Source organism: Eucalyptus grandis, chromosome 7 (genome assembly GCF_016545825.1).
Source record: "Eucalyptus grandis isolate ANBG69807.140 chromosome 7, ASM1654582v1, whole genome shotgun sequence".
NCBI lineage: Eukaryota > Viridiplantae > Streptophyta > Magnoliopsida > Myrtales > Myrtaceae > Eucalyptus > Eucalyptus grandis.
In genome coordinates this window covers 51,058,004-51,076,166 of record NC_052618.1, presented here as the reverse complement: position 1 = coordinate 51,076,166, position 18,163 = coordinate 51,058,004, and the positions used below count along the sequence as shown (strand labels likewise).

General features: G+C 42.3%; 3 protein-coding genes across 6 annotated transcripts; 1 reads left to right on the top strand and 2 right to left on the bottom strand.

The window, feature by feature from the left end:
• The first annotated feature begins 1,510 nt into the window (after positions 1–1,510).
• LOC104454051 (protein FAR1-RELATED SEQUENCE 3) lies at positions 1,511–7,174 on the top strand. 2 transcript variants are annotated; one of them, XM_010068766.3, is made up of 6 exons: positions 1,513–1,767; positions 2,249–4,619; positions 5,062–5,151; positions 5,573–5,722; positions 6,418–6,531; positions 6,789–7,174. In XM_010068766.3, exons 2-5 carry the CDS (start codon positions 2,397–2,399, stop codon positions 6,526–6,528), a joined length of 2,574 nt encoding a protein of 857 aa, XP_010067068.2. In that variant the 5' UTR covers positions 1,513–1,767; positions 2,249–2,396; the 3' UTR covers positions 6,529–6,531; positions 6,789–7,174. The 2 variants fall into 2 exon arrangements, 1 of the variants encoding a protein (XP_010067068.2); XR_001989184.2 differs by lacking the exons at positions 6,418–6,531; positions 6,789–7,174 and having other exon boundaries at positions 1,511–4,503; positions 5,573–5,710.
• A 217-nt stretch (positions 7,175–7,391) lies between these two features.
• LOC104454049 (calcium and calcium/calmodulin-dependent serine/threonine-protein kinase) lies at positions 7,392–11,163 on the bottom strand. The gene is made up of 7 exons (XM_010068765.3): positions 10,014–11,163; positions 9,352–9,406; positions 9,111–9,221; positions 8,602–8,834; positions 8,282–8,489; positions 7,847–7,906; positions 7,392–7,751 (listed from the first exon to the last, which is right to left on the bottom strand). Exons 1-7 carry the CDS (start codon positions 10,718–10,720, stop codon positions 7,575–7,577), a joined length of 1,551 nt encoding a protein of 516 aa, XP_010067067.2. The 5' UTR covers positions 10,721–11,163; the 3' UTR covers positions 7,392–7,574.
• A 1,579-nt stretch (positions 11,164–12,742) lies between these two features.
• LOC104454048 (ETHYLENE INSENSITIVE 3-like 1 protein) lies at positions 12,743–16,311 on the bottom strand. Of its 3 annotated transcripts, none has more exons than XM_010068762.2 (2): positions 16,161–16,311; positions 12,743–15,214 (listed from the first exon to the last, which is right to left on the bottom strand). In XM_010068762.2, exon 2 carries the CDS (start codon positions 15,036–15,038, stop codon positions 13,179–13,181), a length of 1,860 nt encoding a protein of 619 aa, XP_010067064.2. In that variant the 5' UTR covers positions 15,039–15,214; positions 16,161–16,311; the 3' UTR covers positions 12,743–13,178. The 3 variants fall into 3 exon arrangements, with proteins under 3 accessions (XP_010067064.2, XP_010067065.2, XP_010067066.2); XM_010068763.3 differs by lacking the exon at positions 16,161–16,311 and adding an exon at positions 15,979–16,147; XM_010068764.3 differs by lacking the exon at positions 16,161–16,311 and adding an exon at positions 15,655–15,924.
• Positions 16,312–18,163: the final 1,852 nt, after the last annotated feature.

The window sequence follows — 18,163 nt, the reverse complement described above, 5'->3', positions numbered from 1 at the left end:
TTTTTTGTTAATACTACGAAAAATCTTAAACCGGTATGTCTCTTACAAATTTATCAAAAATTAATTTTTTGACAATCAAAAATCACAAATTATAACAATTTTATCCAAACTAATTATTTGAATATAAAAAACCCCAAATTAATACGTTTGTGACAAATTTTCCATTTATTAGTTTTCTTTAAATTGGATTAGTACAACAAAAACCACATGCTAATACACATGTTTAAAACCCTAAACTAATACACTTTCAACTGCCATTGACAAACCATTATGATTCGCTCCAGTGATCACCCTTCCAACATGGAAGGAGGAGGTGAGGGGTTCCATTCTCACATGGAAGGAGGAGGTGAGGGGTTCAAATCCTCACATTCTCAGGAGGGGCGATTAAGTGTTTCAGTCCAGTGATCACTTGGAAGGGAATGGGTTTCGACTCCCACGCCCTGCAAGAGGTAAGGCAAAAGTCTGAGAGTGAGTATAGAGTAGGACTGAAAAAAAATACTGCCATTGACAATGAAACTAGTTTGAGATTTTTGGTAGTCAAAAAATTAGTTTAAACAAAAAAAATAATTTGGATAAATTTAATATAAGTACACCAATTTAGAGTTTTTGTGATATTAGTTCTGTTTTTTTTTTTTTTAGTCAACTTTCTCAAATGCACTTGATAATGTCTTGAGACAAAGAGAACATTTCCAACAAGAATTTGAAATGCCATCAATTTCTCAAATTAGGTGAAGAATTAAATTTTATCTCAAATAGAGATTTGAAGAGCTTTCATTTTCTTAAATAAGAGTTTGAAATGAAAATTATTTTAAATAATGGCCTAAAGTAGCCATATCAGTATTAAAAAAGACCTAACTTCACCAACTAGTCAAGGATATTTTCTTTTTTCTTTTTCTACTTTTTCTATTTTCTTTCATTTTTCCTTTTTCTATTTTTTAACAATAACAAACTTAAAAAAAAAGAAAAAAAAAACGGCTAAAACTAATAATAATAATAATAATAATAATAATAATAATAATAATAATACAGCCGGGAGAGTTGGCCCTAGCCCTCTGCTTGTTTTTTTTTTTTTAAATTTTCCTTTCTTTTCTTTATTATTTTAAAGTTTTAGCTTTTTATTTTTATTTTTTTAGTTTGTCTTTTTACAGGGAAAAAAAGGGAAAAAGGAAAATAGAAAGAAAAAAAAAAGGGAAGAGTCATTTATTTAAAATTGACATGACCATTTCAAGTCATTATTTGAAAACGTTTAGTTGAGAAAATGAAAGAACTTTTAGACTCCTAAATGAGATAATGATGGCAGTTTAAAATTAAATTCAAATCTTTATTTGAAAAATTAAGCGTATTTCGGACTTTTATTTGGAAATTTCCCCGACGCTAAAGAAGCATTTATTAACGGGGCCCAATTTGCTGGAACGATGGACCCAATTGGAACGCTAGAGAACGGAGGAGACGCCGTCCGTAATTAATACAGAGTCCCGGGGCGTAAATGCACAATGCATCGACGATGACAAGAAACGGCAAAACGAAACAGCACCCCCGGTCTCGCATTTCTTCTTCTTCTTCTTCTTCTTCTTCTTCTGTCAGTTGCGGTGCCGCTCTTCCGGCCCGAGTCCCCGGAAAATCACCGGCTCCGGCCCCGGCGCGCCGAAAACGAAGCAGAAGCGAGCCCGGAAAGCTCACCGGAGCGTACGAGTGGCGGCTGCCGCCGTTCGAATTCGCTGTGCGACGCGCGATTAATCGCTCGAGCGCCGAACTCAGTAGTGCCGCGTAAGTTCGCCTCGTCGTTCGATTCGATTTCGGCTCTCTCGTCTTCGGCCGGGGGGGATGACGGGATGCATTGTTTAATTTCGGAAGAAATGCATGTCGCGCCGTGTTTTTTCTATGGTGTGCGGCGTTCGCGCTGCGGAAGTAAGTTCCTCTGCGCGGTCGAGGCCGTGGTCGAGGTCGAAATCGATGCTCTCTCTCGAACTCTGCGGTTCCATTATTTCGGAGTGTAGGAATTAGAGCGGTGGAAGTTATTCGGAAGGAGCTGCAGTCGTTAACCCCTGTCGGATCATTTCTGTTTTCTGTTTTAATTTGTGGAGCAGTGATAGTGAATCTACTCATCTTGATTTTTGAGGATGGTGATGATATCGCGTTTTCCACGCGAGTGAAATTCTCTGTTTTTCCAGTTAAGAAAAAAGGAATCTTTTTTTTCATTTTATGGGTGAATTTCCTTCACTTGGTCGTGCTTTTTTCAGCTTTGCAGGATGTAGTTCCCATATCATACTTTTCGCCACTTGGGGAGATGCTTAGCATGGCTCTTTTCACATTTTTAATGATATGAGTAGGCACGGAGAGCCTATGGAAGCGATTCGCCGCCACTGCTTTCTACTTTAGGTTATGAGTTAGATACAATGGAGGTTGAATCGGTTGATAAAAATGGGGTCCCCAGGGGACACCGCGTCCCTCGAAATGTTGTGCATGATCAGGGTGATGTGAGTGCCAGCGACACTTGTTCAGACCGGGAGACAACTACTTCAGGCTATGACATAAGGGCGAAACCATGTGTTGGAATGCAGTTCGAATCAGAAGAAGCTGCAAGAAGCTTCTATGACACATATGCTAGACACGTCGGTTTCAGCACCCAAGTTGGTCAGTTTAGCCGTTGTAGGCCTGATGGGCCGATTGTAAGTTGGGATTTTGCGTGTTCCAGAGAGGTTTTGAAAAGGAAAAATATAGAAAGCTGCAATGCAATGCTCAGAATTGAGAGGAAAGACTCAGACAATTGGGTTGTGTCAAAGTTTGTGGAGGAGCATAACCATTCAGCAGCAACTCCTAGTAAAGTGCATCATCTCCGACCAAGTAGGCATTTTGCTAGTGCTACAAAGAATGTGAGTGAACCTCTAGATGCTATTAGTGATGCTCATGCTTCTTTGGATGGGAACCATATCTCTATTGAGCCAAATAGAGGAGGGAGGAATATCTCCCCTGTCGAATCAAATCACCTGGCAAGAAACATTGGTTCCATCAACTACATGAGACCCAGTACTCGGAAGAGAAATCTAGGACGAGATGCCCAAAACCTTCTGGACTATTTTAATAAAATGCAAGCGGAAAACCCAGGTTTTTATTATGCAATCCAGCTTGATGATGATAACCGCATGACTAATGTCTTTTGGGCTGACGCAAGATCAAGGGCAGCATATACCTACTTTGGAGATGCTGTAGTTTTTGACACCATGTATAGACCAAATCAGTACCAAGTTCCCTTCGCTCCTTTCACTGGTGTAAATAATCATGGTCAGATGATATTGTTTGGTTGTGCATTACTTCTAGATGAGTCCGAGTCATCCTTTGCATGGCTCTTTAGGACATGGCTATCTGCAATGAACGATAGACCCCCTGTTTCTATAACTACTGACCAGGATAGAGCCATACAAGCTGCAGTGGCTCAAGTACTTCCTCAAACTCGTCACTGTATCTGCAAGTGGCACATATTAAGGGAGGGCCAGGAAAGATTGGCTCACATCTACCTTGCTCATCCTTCTTTTTACGGGGATTTGTACAGTTGCATTAACTTCGCTGAAACTATTGAGGATTTTGAAGCATCATGGGTCGCTCTTCTTGACAGGTATGGTCTCCAAAAAAACGAGTGGCTTCAAGCAGTATATAACGCTAGGAAGCAATGGGCTCCGGTTTATTTTCGTGACACTTTCTTCGCTGCAATCTCATCAAACCAAGGGGTGAGCTCATTCTTTGATGGATATGTGAACCAACAAACAACAGTCCCCTTGTTTTTTAAGCAGTATGAAAGGGCTCTGGAAAGTTCACTAGAGAAGGAAATAGAAGCAGATTATGATACCATGGGCACCACACCAGTCCTGAAAACTCCATCACCTATGGAACAACAGGCAGCAAACCTTTACTCAAAGAAAATCTTTGCCAAGTTCCAGGAGGAACTAGTTGAAACTTTTGTGTATACTGCAAATAAGATTGAGGATGATGGAGTAATCAATAAATACAGGGTTGCTAAATATGAACATGACGACAAGGCATTCATAGTTACTCTGAATGTATCTGGGATGAAAGCAAGCTGCAGCTGTCGAATGTTTGAGTACTCAGGAGTGCTCTGCAGACATATATTGACTGTCTTCACTGTGACAAATGTACTTACCCTTCCTTCTCATTACATATTAAAGCGATGGACCAGCAATGCAAAATCTCTGTTGGGATCTGAAGAACAGAATTCTGATCCTCATGGTATTGAAACTCTTACGTCTCGCTTCAACAGTCTATGTCGGGAAGCCATCCAGTATGCCGAGGAAGGAGCAATTGCCGTGGAAACATATAACGCTGCAATGAGTGCTCTAAAAGAGGGTATTAGAAAGATAGCTTCCGTGAAGAAAGGCATCCCTAAAGTGGCTCTGCCAAGTTCACAGAGCAGTGGAAGTAATGAGGACAGTAGCAAGAAAACCTCATCATCTGTCCCCGAGATGTTCCCAGCATTGTGGCCTTGGCAAGGTGCCTATCCTCCTCGTTTTAACCTTAACAACAATGGAGTTCCTGTGGCTGATTTAACTCAGCCCAGCCTCGCCCCTGTGTCAATTCAACATGACAATGGCACACTTGACGACACAGTAGGAAGCATTTTTCTTCTCTTACTTCTAAATTTTTCCTTCATCATTTTTCATCTTGTGAATTTGTTGGAGGGCAAAAGCTGCCAAAACCCTAAACTATGCCTGCTGTGATACACTTACCCCAAACATTTTTCTGTGACACCAAGAATTCCTAACTTGTACCTATGTGACACATTTATGCTCCATCAAAATTCTATCGATAAGAACTGTTGAAGAACTACTGACATGGACGCTAGAAAGCAAATGGTGTTTGCCATGGTGCTCACGTGGCCTAAGTGAAATAAAACTGACATTGTTTTGGCTAAAAAATCATCTAATTGAACTTTGACGGATGGTAAATGCATTACATGAGTATAAGTTTGGGGTTTTTGCAGCTTTTCTAATTTGTTAAAAGGTAGTTCAACATTTTGTGTCAATTTCTAATTGTCTTGTCTTAATGTAGGTTGTTCGAACTTGTTTTAAGTCCATGACTTGGGTAATTGAGAGTAGTACTGCAGCTTTGGCTGGTAAAATCGCTGTAGTTAATTTGAAGGTACGAGTTTCTCTGCCTTTCCATATGGTTATGCTTTTTGTACATCAGGCTTTTTTTCCCTGATTGTAAACTAATGTTAACCACTTGCATATCATTGATAATTTCCATTTCAGAGTTGAGACATTTACATTTACGTACTTGTTAAATATTTGAATAGACACTGTGTTGTTCATTGTCGTCTGGAAGGTAGTTTTTGTCGCTTATCTCAGTATAAGCATGTGTTCTTTCTGTGGTTCCATTGGTTTAGTACGTATGTGGGGCTGACTGGAGTTATATGATCATTCTGATATGAATATACCCATACGTTTGAGGTCATTCTCTCTCTCTCTCTCTCTCTCTCTCTCTCTCTCTCTCTCTCTCTCTCTCTCTCTGTGCGGATATTGCTTACAAGCCCACTTCATTTTCACTCACCTTTCTGTAGCTGCAAGACTATGGAAAGATTCCTTGTGGAGAGACAGAGGTGCAGTTCAGGTTGACAAGAGTCACGTTAGAGCCCATGTTGAGGTCCATGGCCTACATCAGCCAACAGCTCTCATCCCCAACCGATAAGGTTGCTGTCATCAATTTGAAGGTATTGCAAAGGCTTGACACCTTTTCTCCTATGGCTTCAGTGTTTCAGCATTTAACCTTTCTCGGTGAGTTGGTGATATATAGATATTTTATAGTGATATCTTTCATATTAGCAGCTATTGTTTTGTACACCACATCAATTTCTAGTTTTTCGTATTAGGATGTGTAATTTCTGACTGTCCAACAATGGTGTCAGGGTTTTTCTTCCTTCAAGTAGTTCCATGCCCCTAAATGTTTCGGGCTTTAGAGGAAGTATGTTTATGATGTTTTTTAATTAGGTTTTCAGTGTAGGAGAAGGTGCATAAGAGACATGGGGGGTTGAGCTAAACTTTGAATTTCCCCTAGCAAGCAAAAGCTCACAGATGTTGCTTTTTGTTGGGAAAACAGTGCACGATTGTCCCGGTGACCTTCAGGCAATTGGACTTGTCTTGGATTTGATTTATGTCCTTCTAGGATCCTGTACATGAGGAAAGTCACTGTGCAGTTATATCTTTTCATGGGGATTAACCTTTTTGTTTCTCACATGCTTGAGAAGAATCATCTCTCCTTCATGTTTGAGAGTTGTGTTCTTTAGTTAGTTGTCTGAGAGGGAACCTTAAAACTGTGTGACTTGTCCAAAACAATGTGTTCTCACGTGTTGTTGACTGGGTTCATTTAATCCTTGCTTACAACATTATATTGCTATCCCTTTTCCAGCTTCAAGATACGAAGACATCCACTGGAGAAACAGAGGTGAAATTTCAGGTTTCAAGGGACACTCTAGGCTCAATGCTCAGATCCATGGCTTACATCCGTGAACAGCTCTGAAAGGTGTGAGTAGGGTTTCTCAACTGTTTTCCTTTCAGTTCAGGAGTATGTAGATCATAGGTTTTTTGTTCTGTGTGGTGTTTCAAATGTTTTGCTAAAAAGTAGAATATATATTGATGCATGCATGACTGCTCATACAAGCTTTGCTGGTTTTTGCCATCACTTTTTCCTGTTTGAAGTTTATTTTGTTATCGACAGCTAGAGAGGGATATCAATTCCTATCAATTATTGATAGGTATATTTTTTTCCCTCTTATATAGCCCACCCAGCATACCATTTGCCAGTTGAGCTTTACTGTTTGCTCCAATTTACCTGGAGAGCTGGGATCTGCAGAGTTGCTTCAGGGATGGAGGCATTACAGAGGTCCGTAGTCAGAAATATATTGTATAATGTAGCAAGTCTGGTAAAGCAATAGCTAGGATTGATCTTCATTAAAGATGGCACAACATTCGCCACATTGGGTGGATATAGTTAGGTATTTGTGCCTTTTTTAGGTCCTTAGTGTTAGATAGTGCATTGATTATTTTAGAGCAACCAAGAGTAGGTAGCAACTGTAAATGTGAGTTGTGTGAATACTATGGTTCTAATGAATAAGGGAGAGGATTGGACATGTATAACCCTCGCTTGGGTTCTTCTTTTGATGCAATTTTGGAGGTTATACGAGTTAAATTGCTTCTCCTTTTTACCTGAGAGTGGAAAATCTTCCATCTTAAGCTAAGCAAATACTAGAGCTTGCCCAAGAAAATACATCAGTTGAGTTACTTCAGTTACTTTAATTATTGATGTAAATGCTTAAATGGTCTGCCAGTCAAGGGAAACCTTGTCCTTTAACGGCAGATTTTTTAAAAGAAAAGGTATGGATGGAAGTTTAACCAGGCTTGGCTCCTTGAAATATCATTACAATGACAGTTGCCAACAGATAGCAATGAACATTAGTCTGTCTCTCTCTCTGCTCAACAGTTTTTATGTGGCCGATACAAAGAGACAGAGAAACTTCATGAAAACAAAACTTTTTTATTATGGCGTAACACAGAAGTAGCAGGAAACTATGACGGACGAAGAGAAGAGAGCACAACATCTTGTAGGGAGCTGTCTCTCTGCATCGCCGCCTTGAACTCTTCGAAGGTGACTTTCCCGTCGCTGTTGGCATCCATCTGGTCGAATATCTCGTCTAGCTTTCCCGGTTCGGTGATGTCCTTGGGAAGGCAGTCATCGGGCAAAGCCTGTTGAAAGAGTCATCATCGGAACGTCACCTTTTCAACTTGGAGAAACAATAAATCCAATGAATTTAGTGAAAAAAGTTGAACGGTGGTATTACCCTAAGCATGGAAGCCACTTCTTCCTTGGTGATGCACCCAGATCGATCTGTATCGTACATCTGTTGTTCGCACAGAACTAACGTCAGCATGAGTTTCATTTTTCTTACAGGATCTCTGGTCTCGTGTCCAGAGTTGCAAAAGATAGATTTTTACTGGGGCTGGGAAGAAAGATAGCTTATTTTGGTCGGTTTGTTACAGTTATTACAGGAAAAGATCGCAGAATACATAAATGGAATTTTCAGACCGGTACTGAATTTCTAATCTGTTGCTTCCCGGCACGGTATAGCCGATAAATAATGTTCCTGGGGCTATACAGATAATCAGGTGTACCTTAAAATCCCTCCTAGTTCTTAGTAGAGCATCTTACTGTCCGACTCTAAAACTTTCTTGAAGTGTGTTATTCTCTTCTATGGAGACAATGAAGATTAACGTACCTCGAAGCACAGGCGTAGAGCGTCGTCCCCACGGGAGTTCCTGAGGCTGGAGAAGCCGCACAGTATCTCTCTCATATCGACGGTTCCATCGCGGTTGTTGTCAAATAAGTCAAAGATGCGAGGCGCCAGGGGGACTAGTGACGACATTTTCATCGCCTTCAGAACCTCTTCGAATTCCGATAGGGTGGCGTTGTCTCCGTTAGCGCATCTGCGATGAGCCAAGCATGCGTTCTTGTAATTAGAACATATTCAGAGTTCCCATAAAAGCGGAGAACCTAAATGAAAGCATGCGTGCAGGGGATTCGGGGACAATGGCTCACATTTTCTTGAAGTTAACCTTAAGATTCTCCAGTTCCTCTTTCGAAAGGTCATGAGACCCGAGCAGAGATTTCAGCTTCTTGGTCCTCAGGAATATGGTGCTGCTCCACACGCTGGCGATTGCCGCCGCACGTAATTTGCGCCTGGCGTTGAAGCTCTGCAGCCTTGTGACGATTTCAGGGTCCATCTGCTCCTCCTTGGCCAAATCACCTATCACCCACGGATGATTGAGAAGCTGTTCGAACAGCAAGTTTAGTATCACTCGAAGAGCAGGTACATTACTTCAGAAATTATCATGGGCAAGAATAGTTGCTCGTTCTTGATTCTTTACAGGACTATGCAATGAATTTACGTTACCCTGGTCAGTCTAGTACAATTTAAGTCTCTAGTTACGAGAAACGCACGGATTTCTCTTGACAGCAATTCGCTTTTATAGCTACTAAATCCATCTATTCATAGGTGAAAAAAACTTTAAGAGGTCTTATTGGAGTAGTAAATTTGAGTATCTTACATCTAGGGCACTCGGTCTCCTGCTAGGATCCACGGTCAGAAGGCTGGAAATTAGTTCTTTTGCTGATGAGGAAATGTTCTTCCAGGTCCTTTCGTCGAAGCTGAACTCTCCCTTCACAGAATAAACATAATCTCACTGAGTCAAAAGTATTCATCCTTGGAACCAAGAAGAAAAATACCTGATTCTAGGGCCACAAAAGAGAGCGAAATCTTTTCCTGTTACATGGATGTGCTTGACTTACTCTCAGTATCATCTGTTGCTTTTGGCGATTGGACGGGGCAATGAATGGCGGATACCTGAAATTCATACAAAACTATGTTAGCATCTGCGGATGGCTGCCAATTGCTGTAAGATCTGAGAAATATTTTTAATGCCTCTGCTGGAGCGGAATTGGAAGCAAAAAGCGAGTGAAAGGAACACTTTTCAGGAATCTGACAATCGTTAAGCCCTCTGGTTGCGAGGAAATTTAGCAGGAATTGGGAAACAATAACATTTTCAGAGAGATGGGAATCCCACTCGACGTGAAGAAAATTTAGTCAACAACTGGATTCTGAGACAGACAGGAATTGCTAAAAGCTCACAAACGAATCCGATAAGCAACTAGATCCTGCAACGGTCAGTTTAAACCGTTCTAGGCTTTGCAGTCACATAGTACACTGTCATGACTCGAGCTATAAATCAAGCGGTAACCTTGAGTATGTAGTATTCTAGGTGAGCTCTCCAACCTGAAACTTTCATATCAAGAGAGTGATGAGCTTAATCAAAAAGGTGAGAATTTTCACATCTGTGAAGGGCCTACTAAGCAAAGAAAACTGCAGAAGTAGCAACTACCCCACTAGATTATCATATTTCTACCTACCCGATGTAATCACGAATCAGGAGAGTGAAAATATTGCAACATACCCTGAGAGCAGGATGAATAGAATGACTCCCAAAGACCACATGTCACTCCTTGTAGTTATTGTTCCCTGAGAGAGAGCCTCCGGTGACACATAATCTATTGAACCGAACAATCCAATGACTGGGTCGGACTCCTCCACGGAGCTCAGCCCAAAATCCATGATCTTCAGTGGTGAATCCTCACGCTTGTTCAAGAATAGGCAATTCTCTGGCTTCAAATCCCGGTGCACAATATTGGCCCTGTGGAGAGCATCCAGGCCCCGGGCAATCTGCAGGACCACGGCAGCTGCTTCCACCTCCGAGTACCTCTTCCGATTCACAATCTGGTCAAACAACTCCCCACCTGAGCAGAGCTCGAGGATCAGATGGACCCCGCTCTGGTCCTCACACACATCGTAGAGGTCAATGACATTGTCATGAGGGGAAACATTCTCAACTATCCTTCTCATGACCAGGATCTCATTGGTAAGGAGTGCATCAGAAATGGGTACTTGCTTCCACATGGGGAATGTCAGTGAAGCAAACTGCTTCTTTGCCGGGACCGTTGGTGGTGGAGTTGACAGGCCGAGCCTCTTGAGCGTCTTGATCGCAACTTCTCTTCCATCTCCACTCGATTTGCAGAGGCCTTTCCTGACCACTGAGAATCCTCCTCTTCCTAGGACATCAGCCACTTCATAGTCATCAGAGAGCCTTCTCGTTTCTTGGTCCATAGGCAAAGAGAGCTTTTCTGCCTAAAGTTGGCAAAGACTAAAGAGAATTTGGAATCTTGGAGACTTGAGGAAAACTGGGTTTGGACTTGGAATTCAGAAAATGTTTGAACTTTAAAGAAGGAACACAGAGAGAGAGAGTACAAGTTGGGTTCAATAATAAGGGATTGACATAAGCGTATACCAACATTTAATTCTGCATTAGTTTAAAGACTATAAAGAAATGCATGAAATTCAGATGGAAACGAGGAACGAGCCTGGAGGGTATCACAGCTCAGGAAATAGAGACAAAGGTGACTTGGTCAACCAAAACTAACCAACCAATCTCCTTCCACATAATCCAAAAATGTTATCATAATTCTATGCTTTGATCATTTCCTCGTAAATCCATGCGATAAAATAGTCTCTTTACGAACCCAGAAAATAAAATAAGACAACAGCTAAGAAAGAGAAAGCAGAACGGCTTGGTTGTAGAGCGGCATGGTTGACTTATCTCTCATTGTATTATGCACCAAGATCTCTAGTGTCTCTCAGATTTTCATTAAACCCGATGCATCAGACCACAGTAAACAATTTTCAGCAAATTGCTTAGAACGCACAACGTAGTCCTTGTCGTCTTCGTCTGATGTTAGGATAACAGTATCGCGTCATTCAACTGTAATGACAAAATTTCTGCCGATTAGGGCAATGTGCAGTGCTAGAGAATTACCGAGTGTTCATTTTAACATAATCAAACAAAAAGAAAGTTTCTTCCCTAAGGGTCAGTTTGGGGTTCTGGGCTCTTCTTCTTTTCGTCCCTTGTAGAATTCTAGCCGTTTCTTTCCTCTTCTGGAGCACTTTCAGCAAACTGATGACATCTCTCAATATAGATTACAAGTATTTTATCACTCTTTTCTGTAAAAATTTGTTAAAACATGAAGAAATCCAGTCTCTAGCTTTGTTCTGTAGACTGTTTCTCTTTCATGGTGATTAGACAAAGAATAGCCTGTTAGTAAAAATCTCATCCGTCAGCACTGTCATGTTCTCCTCTCTTATCTAGGAAGGGAAAAACAGAAGCTGAGTAGATTGGACTGAAGACATTCTTTTGACACCCATGTTAACTCCAAGGAGAACATTGCCAAGAGAGTAACACCAAAAAAATGAGTTGAAAAAAATAAAGTGAACTAGATCAATAGGTATCAAAACAAATCAAAAAAAGATAAAAGAAAAATATATGAATTTTAATAAGAAAACTAAAGGCAACAAACTCGGAAATTTTCCCTTTATTGGTTTTTCCTTCATTTTTCTGTACAAAGTCACATGTAAAGGTGCTCTTTTTTATAGTTAAGAGAAAGTGAAGTGATTTTTGGAATAAAATAGGAAGAAAGGAATCGATATTTCTTTTTCGTTTTTATTTTTTATTTTTGTTGACCGAAAGAGATGAGCACATGCCATGTAAAAACTACTGAGAAAGATCGGATGGGTTCAAGCTGTGGAGCCGGTCGTACGCGGAGCAGTTTAATCAGTGAATAGGCCTTGGACGGCCCCAAAATTGGGGTAATTTACAACAGAAAACTATGATTCATCCAAATAAATTAAGACAACCTGAAAAGGACAAGCCACGCCATTGACCTTCAGATTCAAGCAAATGAATTTCCTAATTTAATAATCATAAGAACAACAGCTTAGATGAATGTCCTAATCACCATTGACGAGAGAATTCAGCGAGATACCAGACGCGCTAACCCTCAATAAAACAACAACATGATGCAAATTGTTAAATGAGTGTCATGTTACGAAAACTCGAACCACGCATACCTTTCGGCACTAAGCTCCTGGCTTCACCATATCTGTACAGACCATGTTGTGATTTTGCTGAGATCAGGTTTATATGTGAAAGAATAAACTGGCACATCATTCAGCAACCACAATCTCAGCAACCACATCACTTGTGGTTCGCTGGAGTTTTTGAGTGCATGCAGAGAAGAGACCCACCATTCAAGCAAAAAGAAGCAAAACAGAGAATCTAGATTTAGCTCAACAAAAGGCAAAAGTCTAGAAGTTACTATTGTATGTATATTCCAAATAAGAATTTTTTTTACAAGCCCAGTATCAGCAGAGTTCCAACAAGAAAACGAATTACAAAAAGCATGAAATTTTAGGACACTAGGGACCATGGAGTACGGTTTTTGTTTCTTCCCCATCTTGTTACCAAATTCTCTGCTCTTCAGTTACTGCAAATGCAATTGTAAGTTACTATCCATCCTATAGAGCATGCTGCAGGAGGGACACCCGACTCTGCATCTCGATTTTCCAATTTTAAACAGGCAAATCCAGCTAAGTTCAACACCAAAATCTTCGACCAACTTGCAGCAAAACTAAACTAAACTAAACAACAGATTGGTACTTTTCTGCTTGTCCAATGCTCCTTCTCTTACATCAGTTCTGAGAAAATCATGACGCAAAGACACAGGCAGTGGCTTCAACGGTACCAAACAAAGCCATCTTGCCTTGGAAGCAAATCCATCCTATTGCAGTCGGCCGCAGCCGCAGTCACACTAAATGGAGAACCAAATCGAGAGTCCACCGTACCATCATTGAGGCAAAATTCGAACGGAGAATCAAATGCCTTGCTTTGATCATGTTGACTGCCCATCGATGGAAAGACCGAATGGTTCAAGGGTAAGTTTATCTCTTCATGCGTTTTGCCTCCCATGAAAGCTCCATGAGCAAATAAGCTATCACCCATGCTATGCTGAACATTCAGCAACTGCTGCTCATTTGAAGGTGCACCAAGTTTCCCTGCACTAGTACTGTTCTGTTGGAGATTCACATCGTAGAAGGACATGAGATTGGATATCGTCTTTTGCCCATCTTCAGGAAGTCCAATTCCACGTATATTAAAAGACGGAGTATGAGTTCCAGGAGGAGGACTGGGATTAGGTTGAGCAAAGGAATGAAGAAAGGCTGCTTGCTGGCCATTGTTCACTTGGAAGTTTGAAATTCCAATGGCCTGGGAAGGGATAGGCTTACTCCGATAAGGGCAACTCAGCTGGTGATTATTTCTCAACGTCCTATCAAGAAAACCGAAGCTGTGATCACTGTGAGGGCATTGAGAAAACTCGCATGTGTATATCTTCTGATCCATCTTCGCCTTCGGCTCATCGGATGGTTGATTCCTCTTTGAAACTAGCCGCGAATTGGTTTTGGTTTCATGAACTTCTCCTTTGATTTGAGAAACCAGTGGATGGATCAAAAGCTCGCCTGTAGACACCCTTGGCCCGATGCCAAAAGCACTTGGATCAAAAGGCTTGCATTCCTCCGCCTCGAACTTTGGTTCATCATCAGCTCCTTCCACATCATAATCACTAGCATCGCTGATGACATAGGACCCAAATCCACTGTCCGAACACACGGGCGGGAAGCTATTGGGGTACAATTTCCTGGACAGAGCTTCTTCCTGGTTGATTATCGCGAGCCACGTGGCACTCTCCTTTGCGGTCATCTTATCCTGCAGACATTTACTCTGACGGACGAGCTTCCTGATCTTGGAGATGTCCGGCGACATGTGCTTGATGACAGCCGTGAGGACGCTCACCTTCCAAGCCTTCTTGAGATCGTGAGGTTTCTTGTAGGGCGGAGGTCCCTGGTCGGCGGGCAGGCCAAGCTGGGGCCACCACTCCTCTTCTCCTGTAGGCCACCACGGAGGAGCCACGCCCTTCTCCAGCGGGAATCGCCGCTGCGGTGGATTGCAGTGCTGCATCAGAGCCGATAAGAGCGACCCGAGAGTGGTGTCCTGCAGTTCTTGCAAGGTGTGAGGAATGGGGCCGATGGTGGCCGCGTCCTCGCCGTTCCCGGGGATCGAGTGGTCCGCCCGGTACTTGGCGATCGCCGCGGGTCCGTTCCGGTCGAACCTCACTTTTTCCTTCCACCAGGCTCGGAGATTGTCGGAGGCACCGCTCACTGGCTTGCCCTTCTCGGGAATGATCCCGTACACGAAGCCCTGGGCCTTGCACACTTCCATCATCTTCAGCATGTATTTGAGTATACCATCTTGAGCTCTCGACATCTTCTTCCTCCGCGCCTGCTCCTGCGATTGGCGCTGCTTCGCGCCATCCAGAACTTCTTTGTTCTTGCTCTGCTCCTTGAGACGCTTCAAGAGCATCCTGTCTCTCCACATCCTCTTCTCTAGCTCATCCACATCCACCTCCACCTCCACCTCCTCGTCGCTGTACTCTTCCTCCACGACAGCCTCGGTTTCCTGTTCGGCATCAGCCTCCTGGGGATTAGCTGATGAGAAGTCGATGCTACTGCCGAAGCCCATCTCTTCGAGGATACCCATCTATGACAAGAAGGCGGCAAAACCGACTTTGCTTCGACCTAATTTCGCAGTTCCTCACTCCCCAAACCGACCTAGAATCAAGCAGATCTTAATCACTCGAACGTTTCAATATCTTTGTGGATCCAACTCAAGATACATCTCATGATCCCAGGATGCGCACGATACGGTTCAGTCCCCTGCGACCAGAACCATAAATAAAGTGAAACTTCGGGACAACCCCCTGCCATAAATATGTTCACACAGTACATGAAACTGGCAACAAAATCGATAATTATCCCCCATTTAATGCTCTGCAACTCATTAAAGACACTAAGGCAGGCAAGTACGATTTCCACACGTCAAAATTTCGGGAACACAGAAACGCCACGCATCAAGAAACGACCCATCTATGGAGATGATTTAAAAAAGAGAAAAAAAAAAAGAGTCTTACCCTCGGTTTAGTTCTCAAGTTTTGAAACCGAAATCGAAACAGAACAGAACACAAATACAGAAATGAACCCACTTTTTTCAGAGAGCAGGCAACCAAACCAATTGGGAAGGTCTTACGTACCACGTAACCCCAGAAGGGAAAGAAAAAAGATTTGCGAAGATAAACCCACTCGGGAAAAGGACTCACAAACCAAGAACGGAAGCAGAGTTTATTCAGATCTGCCACGTACGTCATCCATTGGCTATGCAGATTTCTCTGTCGCCAAAGCAATCAGCAGCCGATTCAGAGAAGCCAACGAAACGAGCACACTCCACACACGAATGATAACTACAGTAACTCCTCGCCAATGATAACCACAAAAAACCCGCAAAAGCATCAGACCCCATAAAGGCCTAAAGGCTATGAAGCCACGAGCCTATGCACGAACCTACTCCCCGCCCGCCATCGAATAAACAAAACGAAGAAGAAGAAGAAGAAGACGAAGACGAAGAAGAAGAAGGAGACGACTACCTTCCGGCAAGCACGAGACAGTATTTTAAAAACAAAGAAGAGAACTTCGCAACGGAACTCACTCCCCCTCACTCGAGCTCGTGCTAGCAACGACGAGAAGCAAAACGAAGCAGAGCCCACGAAGGAACGAGAAGTAAGAAGAGAAGCGAGGGGAGATGGATTGAGAAGGGCATGCGGTGTACCGTTCAATCTCCGGATCATTCTCCTCCTCCTCCTCCTCCCGCAGATTCCTCAGTGACGCACGCAGAGACAGAGAGAGTAACAGAGAGAAGAGAAGAAAAAGAGGCAGAGGCTCTGTTTTAGCTTCCCTTTTTTTTTTATAATTTATTTTCTAATTTTTGTATTTTTATTGTTGTTGTTGTCCTATTATGTGCGATTCTCCATGAAAATGAGTGAGTGAAAATGTCGCTCTCTTTTTTTACGGGAGAAAAAGGGGAAAATGTCGAGATCGAGAGAGAGAAAGTATTCATCCCCAACCGTGGTCGGGTTAAGCCGCTGACCGCGGTTAAGCCGCGGCTCGCGACGAGCCGACCATTTTCCCGTCCCCGCGCGGGAGCAGGGGAGGTGGGGAAATCCTACGGTGCGAAACGCTCACACCGACGGACATAAATCGTCCTTCGTCGCCGACCGACCCGACACGTTCGGCATTGACTTCCGGATCCCTCCACGATTCCGCCAACGTAAATTCGGATCTAATCTTTCCTTCTTCTTTTCTCTCTCCCTCTTTTGGTCGGTGGAACAGGATCTTCAACGTTTGATCGCGCATGATTAACTCACTACGAGAATGCCCGATGATCTCATCTCGAACTTAATTGCGAATGACAGATCCTTTAATAAGTTAATGAATACCTGAACAAATCATAGACTGAACGATCTTATCCATTAAACATGATATTTTGATCATAAATTGAGTCTTCTTTATACCTTTCGTTTTCTTCGTCTCTCTCTCTTGGTCAATGGGAAGAGATCTTTGATGTTTGATCACGCATGACTAATTCAATACGGGAATGCCTAATGATCTTATCTCGATCTTAATAGCAATTCACGAATTCTTGATCGAGTTAATAAATACTTGAATGTCTTGGAATACGGATGACCACGAGCTTAGTACCCACTAGGCCCGATCATATCTAGTTAGCCTAAAGGATAGAATTTGAACGAGTCCAAGCAAATTGTCCACCCTTTTGGGCCAACCTGATCAACCAAAAGCCAGATGATCTTATTGGTTAATTGTGATATTTTGATCATGAGCTAAGCTTTTTGTATTATTGACCTCGTTAATGATCGGTTTAAAGATAGATAAGTTCCAAACATAGAATCTGAAAGACCTATATTTTAGAATCGATTCCCAACTTTTAGAACTTAAAACCTATCAATTTTTTCAATTTGATTTTAAGGTCTACTCAATAACCTGTTCTTTTGTATTCCTTTTATAGTAAAATACAATTAAGAGCAACAAATAAACAAGAGTGGGTGAACAAAGGCGAATTAGGAACAAACAATGGCTATGAGGCTCAAACGAGCAAGGGTGAGTTGGTGAGCAAGTGAGGTGAGAGATGACTCATATGAGTGGCGAATAGCGAAGAGTCATGAAGATTAGAGAGAACAAATGAAAAGAGAGATAGAGAAAAAGATATCAAGATAAAAATTAGTGTTTTTAAATTATGTAAAACTAAATTTAATCTGGTTGATCAACTTTTGGACGGTTCTTCTTGGAATTATGAATCTAACTAATTTTAATGAGGAATTAGAATTGGACCGAATTTCAAGGCGGTTCGATCCAGTGATCGAGTAGAACCGATCCGGTTGCACGACCCTACTTATTGGACTCGATCCGTTTCAATCATCGTTTACTTGAAAAGGGTGCAGGACAAGGGGCGTGAGCGAGCGCGCACTAGATCAGCCCAACCGGGGACAGCTGTCAGAGCCGAGACGGCGCTCCAAACGTGCGCAAAAAGAGGGCGGGGACACGCCCGAGACCAAGCCTACCTTCCAGGAAGGAACGGCTCACGTTCTCCCTGCGATTTTACGATCCTACCCTTCCCCGCCTCAATCTTTTTCCCCACACAATAAAATCTCAATTAAAAGGGGGCTGAAATTTAATGTTTTTGGTGGATTCACGAGTCTATCGCCGCCCCCTCCTTGGAATTCATGTGATTTTCGGCTTTTCTGATAGATATTTCCT

Excerpts from the sequence above, each read along its gene's own strand:
- LOC104454049 (XM_010068765.3), bottom strand. The coding sequence starts at position 10,720 with ATGGACCAAGAAACGAGAAGGCTCTCTGATGACTATGAAGTGGCTGAT. Across the intron at positions 8,490-8,601 it reads AAGGTTAACTTCAAGAAAAT|ATGCGCTAACGGAGACAACG; the intron begins GTGAGCCATTGT and ends GGCTCATCGCAG. Across the intron at positions 7,907-8,281 it reads CTCTACGCCTGTGCTTCGAG|ATGTACGATACAGATCGATC; the intron begins GTACGTTAATCT and ends TGCGAACAACAG.
- LOC104454048 (XM_010068762.2), bottom strand. The coding sequence starts at position 15,038 with ATGGGTATCCTCGAAGAGATGGGCTTCGGCAGTAGCATCGACTTCTCA.
- LOC104454051 (XM_010068766.3), top strand. The coding sequence starts at position 2,397 with ATGGAGGTTGAATCGGTTGATAAAAATGGGGTCCCCAGGGGACACCGC. Across the intron at positions 5,152-5,572 it reads TCGCTGTAGTTAATTTGAAG|CTGCAAGACTATGGAAAGAT; the intron begins GTACGAGTTTCT and ends ACCTTTCTGTAG. Across the intron at positions 5,723-6,417 it reads TTGCTGTCATCAATTTGAAG|CTTCAAGATACGAAGACATC; the intron begins GTATTGCAAAGG and ends TCCCTTTTCCAG.